This window comes from Triturus cristatus, chromosome 6 (assembly GCF_964204655.1).
Source record: "Triturus cristatus chromosome 6, aTriCri1.1, whole genome shotgun sequence".
Taxonomy (NCBI): domain Eukaryota; kingdom Metazoa; phylum Chordata; class Amphibia; order Caudata; family Salamandridae; genus Triturus; species Triturus cristatus.
The window spans coordinates 37979393-37992992 of record NC_140589.1 but is presented as its reverse complement, the minus strand read 5'-3'; the positions used below and the strand labels follow the sequence as shown (position 1 = coordinate 37992992).

Genomic DNA, 13600 nt, shown 5'->3' with positions numbered 1-13600 from the left:
TAACAGAAACAAAATAGAACAAGCATTTGCAATGCAATAGGTCTCGCATTTACGCGAGTTTGAGCTATTGACATTGCAAATAACAATTTCTTTTATTTTTGTTTTCATTTTTAAAATTTAAATAAAAGGCTTTGTCATTTACAATGCCAATAACTTAAACTCGCATAAATGCGAGACCTATCGCATTGCAAATGCTTGTTTTTAGCGTGCCCAGGCCGATTTTTAATCCCAATCAGACCCTGTGGAGGGGCCCTTGGGGGCAGGGGTGCCTGCTTAGCAAGAAGGGCTGCTGAAAGGCAGCCCTGCCAAGTGCCACGCATCGCGCGTTAGCCTCAGGGCTGGACTGGCCGTAGTGGGCACCGTGCAATCCCCCGGTGCGCCGCATGGGTGGGGGCCGTTTTTGGGCCCCTGGGGGCCGTTTTTGTTACAGGACCGTTTTTGCAGCGTAGCTGCAAACTCGTCCCTGTAACAAAATCGTCTGAAAACCGGCCCTGGCAAAGAGCTCGGCGGGGCCGGCCGAGCACTTTGCCAGGGCCGGTTGTGGTTCCCAGTCCAGCCCTGATGGGAGTCGTCACTGCACAGACCATCAATTGGAACAGCTGCGTATTTTGAGAATATTCGGCCTCGATGGGGCATTCACCTGAATCAGAGACCGGCAAACAGACAAGAGAGATGGGCTCAGGTGCAGCCGCAACAAACCGATATTTCCTCTGCTTATGTGAGAAAAGAATTAAATAAATAAACAAGCACGGCCGAAGTGGACCGCGCTGAAAATAAAAATAAAAGACTGCTTACCGACTTATGAAGGAGACCGCGTAACGCCTCAAGTAAAAGATCCAGTCCTATGGGCGGTCCCAAAAGGAGACAGGGCGGTAACAAGGAGGGACTAAGAAGCCTCATTATCGATCCGAAGCCAGCGTTTACCATGGACAATGATGCCAGCAAATGAAAAATATGGGCGGAGCTTCCACACCACATCTAAAAAATACCCTAATACAGCATGCCTCGCAAAGCGAGCAGCAGTGCATGCGCTGCAACTCTAAGCGAGACCTAAAAAACGATTGCTTTCTGTCTAGAATGCATGTTTGAGATACAGAATTGAATGTGTGGGAGTGAGTGTACTACTGAGATGTGAAACTGTCACTCATGCACTGCAATGGAAGCACTCCAGGGGGTAGGCAGTAACCACCCACAATGCACGGGTTCTGTCACAGCACTAGGGGGTAGGGAGTAACCACCCTTACTGCACAGGTTGTTGCGGTACTAAAGGTAGAGAGTAACCACCATTAATATACTGGTTGTTTTAAATTACTAGAGACAGAGAGTAACCCTCCTTAATGCTCAGGTTGTATCACAGTACTAGAGGGTAGTGAGTAACCACCCTTCCTGCACGGGTTGTGTCACAGCACTAGGGGGTAGTGAGTAACCAGTCTTCCTGCACGGGTTGTGTCGAAGTGCAGGCAAAAGACAGTGGTAACTGAAGGAGCATATAGTTGTCAGCTCCAGTGAGGGAGTGAATGAGGGAGTATATGAGTAAGTCATAAATTGAGCGTGTCAATGCGCTTGTGAGTAAACAGAAGTGAAAAAGTGTTAGGGTGAGTGTAGGTTAGCACAAAAAATGTGAAAAGTGAGAGAGAACAAGTGTCGGCTGGTGGTGGGCTAGCCGTGAATAGTGCTGTCAAACCCTGTGGGACGAGCAGTCTGCATGAGGGTACTGGGTGCTGCATGTGAGTACTGGGCTGGTGCATGTGAGTCCTGGGGATATAGTATCCTGGCTATCCTGAACACCCCAGCCAGTCTTCTGATGATCCTCAGACCCCCTCCCTCAGGAAGCGCATATCCGCTGAACACCCCGGACAGTCTTCTGACGATCCCGAGACCCGCTCCCTCAGAGAGGACCAGTGTCCTACACCGCCTGGTTCCTGCTATCTGTATGGGCAGGGTGTCCCTCATAAGCATCCCAGAAAGAGTCCTAGGAAACCTGAAACTTCCTTCCTGAATGTTCCGGTGGCCCTCCCCAGTACGCTGGTAGTAGTGTCTAGACCACCGGAAGCCTCCCCCTGCATGGGATGGGGACCCTCCCTACCTAGGTAGTAGTGTCCTGACCACCTGATCCCCTGCCCCCCTGCATGAGCTGGTGCCCCTCCTGTCTACCCAGGCAGTAGTGTCCAGACCACCCATAGCCCCCCTGCATAGTCTAGTGATCCTCCCCTCTACCCCTACCATTGTCCAAGGCCCCCACTTCCTGGTCGTGCAGGCTACCCCTACCATTGTCCAAGGCCCCTACTTCCTGGTCGTGCAGGCTGACCCTTGTGAAGGTCCGAGCAGGTCTGTGCTCCCCGAGAGTCACCTGTTTCGCTTTGAAAACACTCCCTCCAGTGCTTAATTTGAGCCAGTGGTTAAAGTTGGGACCCACCGGCACTCATGTTTGGTGCCCTGCTGGTATTTTACTCATTAAACCCAGAGGAAGAGAGAGAAAAACACAACAGGGTGAAAGAAAGAGAAATAAAACAATAGAGTAAGTGTGACCAAGAGAGAGAGAGGGGATGCAAACGAACCTGCAGGTGTGAGACAAAGAGCTGGGTCCCTTTAGAGTGTCTGGTGGTGGATGAACGAGGCCTGAGGTGGAATCAAGACTACGCAGCCTTGGTATTCGTTACGCCGACCTTAGATAGCACCACTAGTTTTGGGCCCCGGCACTTATTCTGTTACAAATTAAGCACTGCCCCTGAGCACTCCAGGGTCTTCAGGGCACACAGTGGTCCATATCCTGCATCAGCCCTTCTCTCATCCTCTGCTGTGGCATTATTCACGTGTCCTTGAAACGCACCGGCACAGACGTCGGTGTGTCTTTAGAGGTCGTGACCAGGGGCGCAGCTTTGGGTGGGCGGGTGGGGGAAGTTGGCCTATTACACCCCCAATACATTTATTCTGAAGTAAGTGGTTGGAAGTGGGTGCTTTCTGTCAGGAACTGTGAGGTGTCTGTCGGATTTCATCTCGGATTTTTACATGCACACCGACTAAAGCACACACACTCTCTATTATGTGTCTATTGAAGTTCTTAAAAAATGTTAGTTATTTTACAAAGTATTTTGTTTTAAGTACCTCTAACATTCCGCACTGCTCTCCCTTTCCACTGCCCCCTAACCCCCCTGATGACTTGCTTCTCAGATAATGTATGTTAAAAAGATATGCCAGCATGATTGTTGGGAAATCTGAAGCCCCCCCCCCTCCAATCTTACTGACCACACTGCACCCTCGGACCTTGGAGCAGTGCCCAGGCAGACTTGCCTGACCCTCTCACCATCCTGTGTTGCAGGCGGAGACCTGGGTCCGAGGCAAGCTGCGGGACCTGAGGGACGGCTGTGACTCCCAGCTCACCCCGCTCCAGGACTGGGAGCAGGCGGCGCTCGCCCTCCAGCGGGACATGAGGGGCTTCGAGACCACCCTGACCAGGCTGAGCCAGGTAGGCCGCGCCGCGCGCTGCGTAGAGGTTTGCGGTGTGTTTCGTGCTCGCGTGTCGCCGCTCCTAAGTGCAGCAGTTAAGGCGACGGAGTCAGGGGCGCAACTAGACCCAACTTTTGGGGGTGGCTTACACTCTGGATGGTGGAGCTGGAACAATGCTTAGAACCAGAGTTAAAATTAATTGTGGGGGCTCCTTTCACTTTTGTGGTTCTCTACATAATAAGGGTCCTTTTCTGAGCAACATGTGCTCAAGATACTCCCCGGGTAACAGATGAACAGTCTGAGCAGGTCCAAACAGGTCAAAAAGTCAAAAGTGATTTTCAGGAGCAGTAAAAAGACCAAGGTGCTTCTGAGAGTCCGCTGGCGTAGGGAAATAAAACAGCTGAATACACAGCAGAATTACAGAAAAGAGCTTCCGGAACCCTGCCTGGCCGCTCTTCCCCCACACACAGCCATGCATTCTTCTTGCACAGTGATGTGATCTTCTGTCATTAAAAGCACATCAACTGATTTCTCTGGCACTTTTGAGACTTTTTGAAGTGTTTTATTCTACAGCCTATGGAACTTTAACAACCACATAATTGTATATTTTTATGATTATAACACTTTTTATACATCTACCATAGCAGACGAGGCAGTGTATTTAGCACTTCCACTCAGAGACAGCCTTTCATGCCTCTGAGGCTGATAAATGAATGAGATTCCCCTCCTGGAATCCAGCATCCCTGCAGGGTGCACAGAGATGTCCGTAAGGGGCTTATGAGTTTAACATTCCTGAAGGGTATACGTAGATGTCTGCAAAGGGCTCAACACCGAGGCATAGAACTCTCACATAAAGCTTAAAAAAACTGCTTATCTTGTACATTAAATAGAATAACTGATAGAATATTTTTTGCCAGATGTCAGAATGCAATTTTTCTTTTGTTACCTTCTTTTTAAGTCACGCCTACTAGACAGCGCATGTGCTGTCTAATGCGAGGCATATTGTGGGGCTACTATGAACACACAAAGGCTTCGAGCCCGCCCACTGTTTACCATTGGTAGGCTGTCCTGTCACTCGCATGTGCTTGCTTCTTTTTTGATAGATTGCCTTGTCCATCCTGTGTCTGTCCCACCAGGGCAACATTGCCAATGCGTGTCCTTCCACTGCTCCCTTTTGGGGACCTGCTTTTATTTCTCTTGGGCACTCCATGCGAGTGCATGTGTTTTCCAGCTGTCTCCTGGGTGTGCATCTCTCCCATCGCCGCACTCGGTGTTGCTCTCTCTTACTCATGATCCTCCTCTCTGCTTGTTTCTCTCTAACGGATTGCTTCTTCTATCTGTCCCCTTCCTCTGTTACTTCCCCCACCTGCCTCCTCCTTCTCTCTCACCTGTTGCTTCTCCTTATCACCCTTGTACTTCCCCCAGGGCCTGCTCGCCTATGGGCTTCTCCCCCAACTGGTCCACCTTGCCCCTGTGACTGTTGCCTTTCCTCCCCACCCCCTCCTCTTCCTTGCATCCCCCATCCACACCCTTCTTTTCTTACCCTGCCACCCCTGCTTCCTACCCCAACCCACTGGCGTACCGAAAGTTGAGGGGGCCCTCCTTCAAGGTACATGAAGGGACCCCTACTCCATATTTAATATGGAGCTCTTGGGCCTGAGTACGGTGCTGAGGGGGCCCCCTGCAGCTCGGGGCCCTGTGTTACGCCCCTGCTCCCACCCCCTGTGTTGCTTCTGTCCCCCTTGCATTGCTCCACTCCCCACCTCTCTCCCCCGCTGTGTTACTTCCTCCCAACTCTGAGTCTCTGTGTTACTTCCCCCCACCTCAGCCCTTCTTGTTGCTCACACCCACCAGCGCTTCAATTAAAAAAACACAATTGTCACTTCCTTTTTTTTAAATGTATTTCCTTTAGACATGCTGCACAGCATGGGGGAGGCTGTATAGCATGGCTAGAAACTATTGGTATTGGTTCCAAAGGTGAGACCTATTGGCTTTGCCAAAAGAGGTGGCTAGGCAACTGAAAGCACAAGCCAAGTGTCTGGTCTGGCTCAGCTTGAGGTCCACTTGGACCCTCGGGCCCAAAATGAGCCAAGATTGATTGCGGGTTTTACCTGTCACCTGTGCTCTACCTACGGCACCAAGAATTAAAAAAACTAATAACCTTTGATGTAAAATAGGAGAGGAAAATAGATTATCGGGCACTTCCTGATTGCCTTATAAGCCAGTCCAACCCCGGTTCCTCTTGTGAATGTAGGTAGTTCTATGTCCATTTTATTGCAAGATCACCCTTTGCTTGTGAACATTGTTGTGGTCAAAACTCTCAGCGGGGTGTGAAAGCAAATCGGCAGCGTAAATAATAGCTTTACACCAGCTGCATTCCTGCTGGCAACACTGACTGTGCATTATACAGAGATAGAAATATTAATGTAATGGTCATTAGTTTGCAGATTCCACCCGATCTGAGAGGGGCTGTTGCCGTGGGAAATGACCTTTACATCGTGGTGATTACTATTGCGTAGGCAGGAGTCGGAATAGTAAATTATATATTTCTAATGTCAGCGCGCCATCTACTGCAAATCGATGTAATGACTTGCGTAGTAATGGCATTGCGTGGTAACAACGCGGTCGTTGTAACAACGGCTTTGTAATGCCACGCGATGTAATGACTCGCGTGGTAACGAGTCATATTCTTGCCGTGTGTCTGTCTAACAACAAATAATGTACTAAGAATGAGTCGGAAGGCATCCGATGCTCCATCAGTGTGCCCGGCCTGTAGCAAACGTGCTTGAGAAGACACACACTGCTTCACATCAGTGTGTCTGGAAAGTGTGATCTTTTAATCTCAACGAGATGTTAATTTATAGACTTTTTCAATCTAAGGTTCTGAATTAGATCTTGGCGGACAGGTTAATGCGTCACAAAGGTGACAGAGATCCCTCCCGCTGAAATATGAATCTTGTAGGATGTAATGCCTAATGCCGCTGTCTTGTGTTATGGTGTCTTTTTTTCTGGAAGAGCGCGGGGATGCCCAAGGGTAACCAGGCGCGATACAAAACTCAGTAATAATAATAATAATAATGGTATTTATATTTGGCCGGACGGGATATCCGTCACGCTTGTGATGAAGTAACCCATCCGCCAAGATCTAAATCGAGCCCAAAAAGTGCAGCATCGAGCTTCACCAAGTAACGTAATGCTCGAGCCATACCTCCTGCAACCCTTTTACCTCAACCAATATTGTTTTATTGACCTTAAATGTATTTGTTAGTTTATACCTTATATACCCTGTGCTTTTCCGGGTGCTCAAAGAATGCTACAGTGTCCCTGTGTCCGGGAGGAACTAGACAGTTCAGCACTTTATTGACTTTATGCTTCCCGGGGACCCAAATAACATTATAGACGATTCCTGTGGCTCGCGGATCACCTCTACGCCCGCTCGCCAGAGGCTCGCGAGGCCCGTTTAAAACCGCGCTTTATCAAACCACCACATGCACCGTTGGGGGCAAGCCACGTTTCTAGAAAGGCGAATGGTGGGACATGCATGCCCGACCCGTAGGTCCCGACATTTGCATGATTTTAACATGTACTAAGACTTTCTAGAGGCTCGCCTGCTTACATTGGCTTTTTATAGAGAATTTTGTAATGGTTATAATTAATCATACAAATAAAGATATATACCTATAACTTAAGTAATATCACTTCGTATGTAGTAATTACGGTGTAAGGTGGTTAACGTTACTTCTGCTACTCCTGGCCTTCTGGCGAGCTCCTGTAGTAAACAGTGTGAGTAACAGCCAGTGAGATTCTGGAAACAGCAATAGCCTGGGAACACCGCACCCATCCATGGCGAAGTGTTGGACGAAATATGTAGGATAAAAAGAAAACCACCATTTTGTGGTTCCAGGAATCTTCGGACTCAATTGGGACGTGTTGGAAGGTTTCTCTTTTCACCAATCTTTCTTTTACTGTGACCATGTGAGCCCAATGGCAGGACTTGAGGCAAGCAGTGTTCGATCAGCGACAGTGACAGACCAGCGGTGTTTACTGTCTGTGAACTGCACCTATCGATACATAAACATGTGATATCATCATAAAGGTGCATGAACACAACTGTGCGGGCGACACCTCCTGGCGCATGTCCTGGTGCTCGTTTACTGGATTAAGCTTTGCTCAAAGATCTCATATATTTCCAGATTAGGGGCCAGAGCTCGGTAAAGGAGAACTACAGCAGAACACAGTAATGCTTACTCTTTGGGGGCAATATGCAGTGTGTTGAGGTCCGTTTTGTAGCAGACACTTACTAGCAACCTGTAGCTGATTCTAAGTACAACCAAACGAGGTAAAACTAGGAGCAGAGGGAAACATTAAAACGGTGCACACCCAAGAGCACAGAATTTAGCAAAATGTGGAGGCCTGCGTTGTATGATGCTGTGTGCCCACACCACTGCGCTGGTGAACGTTCGAGGGCTCCTGTGAAGGGGTTTTTACAGCACGTGGCACCAAGATTGAGCCAATGTCAAAGAGCTCTTTCAGTTTGAAACAGAGGGATGAAGAGAGAACATTGAAACGTGCACACCGAACCTGTCCGTGGTTCCTCGCTGCATCTGAGGGCGATAATGTTGGTTATTGTAAGTCTCTGAGGCCCTAAGACCCTCCTTCCAATAGAATACCGGTTATTTGTTTCTGCAGCTACATCTTAGTGTAGGACAGAACATCAGTCAAGGACTTGACGAAGCTGGACTGTGCCTCAGCCAGTAGAGCCATACACTGCCCCCCAGTTGGGTTTGCACCCATATTTATAGCCTAAATCTGTGTCTCTTTACCTATCCTGGGCACTCATGCATCCCTAGCCTCAATTTCCTCCTTAGAACTGCACCTTAGACTCATTACATTGATAGAATTGAAGACGGCATGATCATTGTATGATATCTTACGTATGGCAGCATTTGTACAGCTATTGCTACCCCTCCCGAGGCCCGGAGAGTTTTCTGCGTGTTTGAGTGAGTAGCTTTGTAGTAGTGCGGGACCCCTGGCGTAGTGTGTGTTTGCATTGACCTGGATGTAGTGTGTTTGGTGACATAAGCGAGGGTGAAGGTGTGCACCCCCTGAGATGCAGTCAGCCTGTAGCAGCATTTATGCATGGAAGTGAGTGTGAGTGAGCAATGGCCTCTCAGGTGCTTGCACCTCGCGATACATCCTGTCACCGGCACCCGATGGACCGGTCACTAGAGAGCGGGCAGTTCTTTTCGGTGTTCTGGACAGCTGTTTATTACCCTTACTCACTCCAGGAGGGGGCACCAGAGCCTGACCCTTTCTGTAATTAAACAAGTAATGGAGATGCGTCTTTTCTTCAATGGATTCCACCCTGGTGGATCTTAATATTCCAATATTCAAGCCCAGAGAACGCTGGAGGTCACAGAGCAGCTTGCAAATGGATCTAAAGGCGTTTGCATCGCTATCGCGACTGAGAGGGTACTTGGGATCAAACACGACATTAGGCACTTGGTAGCTTACACACAGCATTGGCTTGCCTGGGGTTTTGTTACATGTCGGTGCACACAACCTTGGCTGCGGTGCACAGACACCCTTCTTTGCAACACACACATAAACAAAACTAGAGGAAACATTGTCAGTGACCACATCACCCTGGTCCAGAAGGGGCTGCAGAGGGTCCTAGTGCTCACAGCACACTCACCCCGAAAGAACCCCAAGGACACCCAGTAATTACATCAACCTGGCCCTGGAAGAGCCCCTACTTACTCCTAGTGACCACATCAGCTTGGCCCTGAGAGAGTCCCCACAGACTCCCAGTGACCACAGCACCTTCGCCAAGAAAGAGCCACGCTGAATCTCAGTGACCAAAGCACCTGGAAGAGCCCCTACGGACTCCTAGTGACCACATCACCCTGGCCCTGGAAGAGCCCCTACTGACCACATCACCCTAGTGACCACATCACCCTGGCCCTGGAAGAGCCCCTACTGACCACATCACCCTAGTGACCACATCACCCTGGCCCTGGAAGAGCCCCTACTGACCACATCACCCTACTGACCACATCAGCCTGGCCCTGAGAGAGTCCCCACAGACTCCCAGTGACCAAAACACCTTCGCCAAGTAAGAGCCACGCTGAATCTATGTGACCAAAGCACCTGGAAGAGCCCCTACGGACGCCTGGTGACCACATCACCCTGGCCCTGGAAGAGCCCCTACTGACTCCTAGTGACCACATCCGCCTGGCCCTGAGAGAGTCCCCACAGGCTCCCAGGGAACACAGCACCTTCGCCAAGAAAGAGCCACGCTGAATCTCAGTGACCAAAGCACCTGGAAGAGCCCCTACGGACTCCTAGTGACCACATCACCCTGGCCCTGGAAGAGCCCCTACTGACCACATCACCCTACTGACCACATCAGCCTGGCCCTGAGAGAGTCCCCACAGACTCCCAGTGACCACAACACCTTCGCCAAGAAAGAGCCACGCTGAATCTCAGTGACCAAAGCACCTGGAAGGGCCCCTATGGACTCCTAGTGACCACATCACCCTGGCCCTGGAAGAGCCCCTAATTAAGCCCCCCTCCCCCCGGTATTTTTCTCTTGGAAAGGTGGCAATCCATTATGGCGGCTGCAGGTAACCTGCAAGGAGGCGCCAGCATCAATCGTATATTGTGCAGGTTAAGCTGCTCGTCTTCTGGATAGGGCTAGTCTGTCCATATGGGACACACGAAGACCTTCCATAGGCTGAGGATCAGGCGGCTGCTTTCAGGGGGAATGGAGAGGAGGGTCATCGGTGGATCCATGCGAAATAGAAAGTATGCAGGTGTCATTTATACATTTTTCCAGAATTTAGATTTATGCTTCTTGAGAGTAATTCTTGCAATTATGCCTCTGGGCCACATTCGCGGCAAAATTATAGCACGGGCTTGGAACAACCAGGATACGAGCGGCTGTTGTTTGCTGCAGTTGTGTTTTTTGCTGTATTTTTTAGCACAAAATTCATCCTTTCATCAAAAATGATTAGGAAGACATATTTTCGCTAAAATAAAGCACTAAACGATTGAGTCGTATTTCACGTAATTACAAATAATTTTCTTTAAATTTCATGTAATTATGCAAAAGCAAATTATGCATATTTCTGACACAACTAATCTTTGGCTGTCCTACTTGGAAAACAGACCTGTGCGAGCACGCAGAATGTATAGTTTCAGCCCTCCAAATCATCCCAGAGACCGTCTGACTCACGGGCGCCTCTACGCTCAATATACTGGGGGGCTGTTTTGAGCACATTTTGCAAGGCTGCTGTTATCACTGCCCACCACTACTTCTGGGAAATAGAGTTGTTGTAGGTGCTATGGAATGATGGAGGCATGCAGGGCAGAGCTGAGGAGAAGCCAAAACCTCCTGTGTATAGATTATTCTTATTATAGAAGTTCTGTGTGTGGTGTGAGAGCTCCGCGATTGAAGACGCAGGTCAGGGATACAAGGAGATTTCATTGAGGTATTTCATTCCTTCTTGTGGTTTAGGCCCTTTGGACATGTTGAGTCTACCAGGGCTTGTTTCTGCTGCTCTACCTTCCCAATGACAGCACCATAGTGCCTCGTGAGGGGTATGTAGCACTATTTAACTGCAATTGCAAATCTGTGCATCCTGTGTCTGTCTTGCATCTTTTCTACAGATGGCCGAGCATCTCATCAGCAAGCAAACCCCAAATGCAGACAACATGATCAAGCAGCTGCAGTCTCTGAAAGACCAATGGCATGTGCTGAAGCAGACAGCATCCAATCAGAGCAAGGCACTGGGCACGGCACGGACCCTCCAGGAGTTCAAGCGGAAGGCAGACGAGCTGGAGGTCTGGATACGAGAGAAGGTACCATGAGACTTCTGGCAGGACCTTCTCGATGCAGTAGTTATCACTTCAATACTACAGGGTTACTCCTGTCATTGGTTTACAACAAACCCGTCCAAAAGTCCACTGCAGAATTCAGTCCGGGAGGGGGTGATGTGGTCAGATTTGAGTAAGCCCCACTTGAGACATGCTGACCATCCCACTGACTATGTAGATGAGTGTCCTGTAGATTCACTGGGATCTCTCTAGATCTCCTGGACCTACGCTAGAAACTGTTGGTTTGGACTGTCCAGAATCAAATATGTATGGCCAATGAGCAACAGCACTGGATAACTTCCATTCGGTAACCCTTGATTGTTGACATCCATTTAAAAATGAAAATGTTTATGGCTCACAGAATTAGAATTACCTACTATAAACCTTCTTCACCTTACCTTCAACTTGTAATCAAGTGTTCTGAAGTACTATTTTGTATGTGGTCCTCATGTAAGCAGATGTTGTGTTGTTTACAAGAGGACAAGAGCATTTGAGAAGTATTCATATTTGTAATTACTTTAAATAAGTGAATTTAATTTTTCATTACTTCCTATGAGGTTTTATTTGAAGTCCTTACCACAATTATTTTCTATGGAAGGGTGTTGCAGTACCAGTGGTTGGCCATGTGTGGTGCTGTGCATTCTCCAGCTCTGAGCTGGAGTTCATTTACAACTGTTTTGTGTCCTTTTTAGGTACAGCAACTTCAAAGTGCAGTTTGTGTATAGCAGTGGGATTACTCTTTTGTGTGGGGGTGGGGGGGCATGCACCTCCCTGAAGCTCTCTCTAGCCCTCTCCAAACCCCTTCTTACCAGGAGCGTAGCATGAGTATGAGGGGCCCTGCTGCAATCAAGGAAAATAGCCCCTTGGACTGCGGTTGGGGTAGTAAAATAGTTAATTGTCTGGGTTTGAGGGGCCTCTCAGGGAGCCTGGCCCCAGTGCCACTGCACCTGCTGCACCAATTGTACCCGCTCCTTACTCCTCCCCAAACCACACTCATTTAGTAGTAAGTATGCCCCTTTTTCAGCCTCTGCCCTGGTCTCGCCCACATTTACTACTGAGTAGTAAACTCGTGTGTGAGGATCTCCCCACAGAAAAGACAGGAGGGGTGGAGATTTGCACTCGTAGGTTTGTGAATTGCATTTTGTAGTCAGCAGTAGTGCTGTAGCCCTACATCACATCCTACAGAATGCAGTTTGTGGATCAGGCCCATTTTGTTAGTGTTTGACCGTTGTTGCCACTTTGCGTCTGACCCTCTGGCCCCGATAACCTGACCCCTGTCATTTTCCTACCCGGATATTTCAAGGGTTTGTTGAAACCTGTCAGATCTGTGCAAAGTCAGAGTAAAGATCTGCTAAAGGGATGCACTTTACCTCTGCTCTGGATAGATGGCCCACACAGAACAGATCTTTGCCTAGGAAAGAGATCCTTTCTTTTATTGTCTTTCCTAATCATGTCTTCTCTCTTTCTTCCTTCTTCACTGCATATTTCTCATTTGCCCTCTTTTTTTGCAAGTCTCTCTTCATCCTCTGTCTCACGCACTTTCTCCCTCCCTTTACATCTTTCATCATATTATTTTCTTGCTCTCTTGCCATCCTCGCATTCTATCCTGCCGCTCCTCTTCTGCTTACCTCTTGTCGTTCTCTCCATTGCTTTCTTTCCCTCCATCTCTTTCTCTTTCACTTCTCTCCATCTCTTCCTCTCTCTTCCTCTTCTCTTCTCTTCTCTTCTTTCCTCTTCTCTTCTCTTCTCTTCTCTTCTCTTTCTCTCTACCCCCCCACTCTCTCTTTCCATCTCACATGTAGGAGGACAAGCGGTGCCCGGTCGTCCTTCCCGAAGACAGTGGCGATAAAATCCAGCTGGCCCGGCGCATCCTGGACCTGAAACAGGTGGGTTCTGCTTACCTGCAGTGAAGGTGGCTTACCAGATGAGAAGTACCTGCTGACTTAGAGGTATGCGTGTGTGATCTCAAAGTCACAGGTTCAAACCCCAGCAGTCTCGCTCAGCCTTTCATCCTTCCCTAAATGGTAAAATGATTACCACTGGGTTTAGTAACAATAAGCCTTATCTACCTCGAAATGGGCTACTTTACCATCATTTCAGGGCCCCCTGCAAGTCCAGAGTACCTTCTCAAGTTTATCCCCAAGCCTAATGTTTTCTGTGTGTATTTTGTTGGCAGTTTTATATAGTACAAACTGGACCCAAACTTATTGGAGCGCTTTACATGAGCACTAGTTACTTTACACATTCATTTTTGGTAGGCACAGAGAGATTAAGT

The 13600-nt window shown here is 48.6% G+C and overlaps 1 protein-coding gene across 3 annotated transcripts in view; it reads left to right on the top strand.

Moving 5' to 3' along the window:
* LOC146813709 (uncharacterized) overlaps nt 1-13600 on the top strand; it is a 248540-nt gene that overhangs the window by 91773 nt on the left and 143167 nt on the right. For all 3 annotated transcript variants that reach the window (XM_085610204.1, XM_085610202.1, XM_085610203.1), the window contains 3 exons: nt 3320-3466; nt 11119-11310; nt 13128-13211. In XM_085610204.1, the coding sequence (XP_085466330.1) occupies nt 3320-3466; nt 11119-11310; nt 13128-13211 (423 nt within the window). The remainder of the gene's footprint in view (nt 1-3319; nt 3467-11118; nt 11311-13127; nt 13212-13600) is intronic.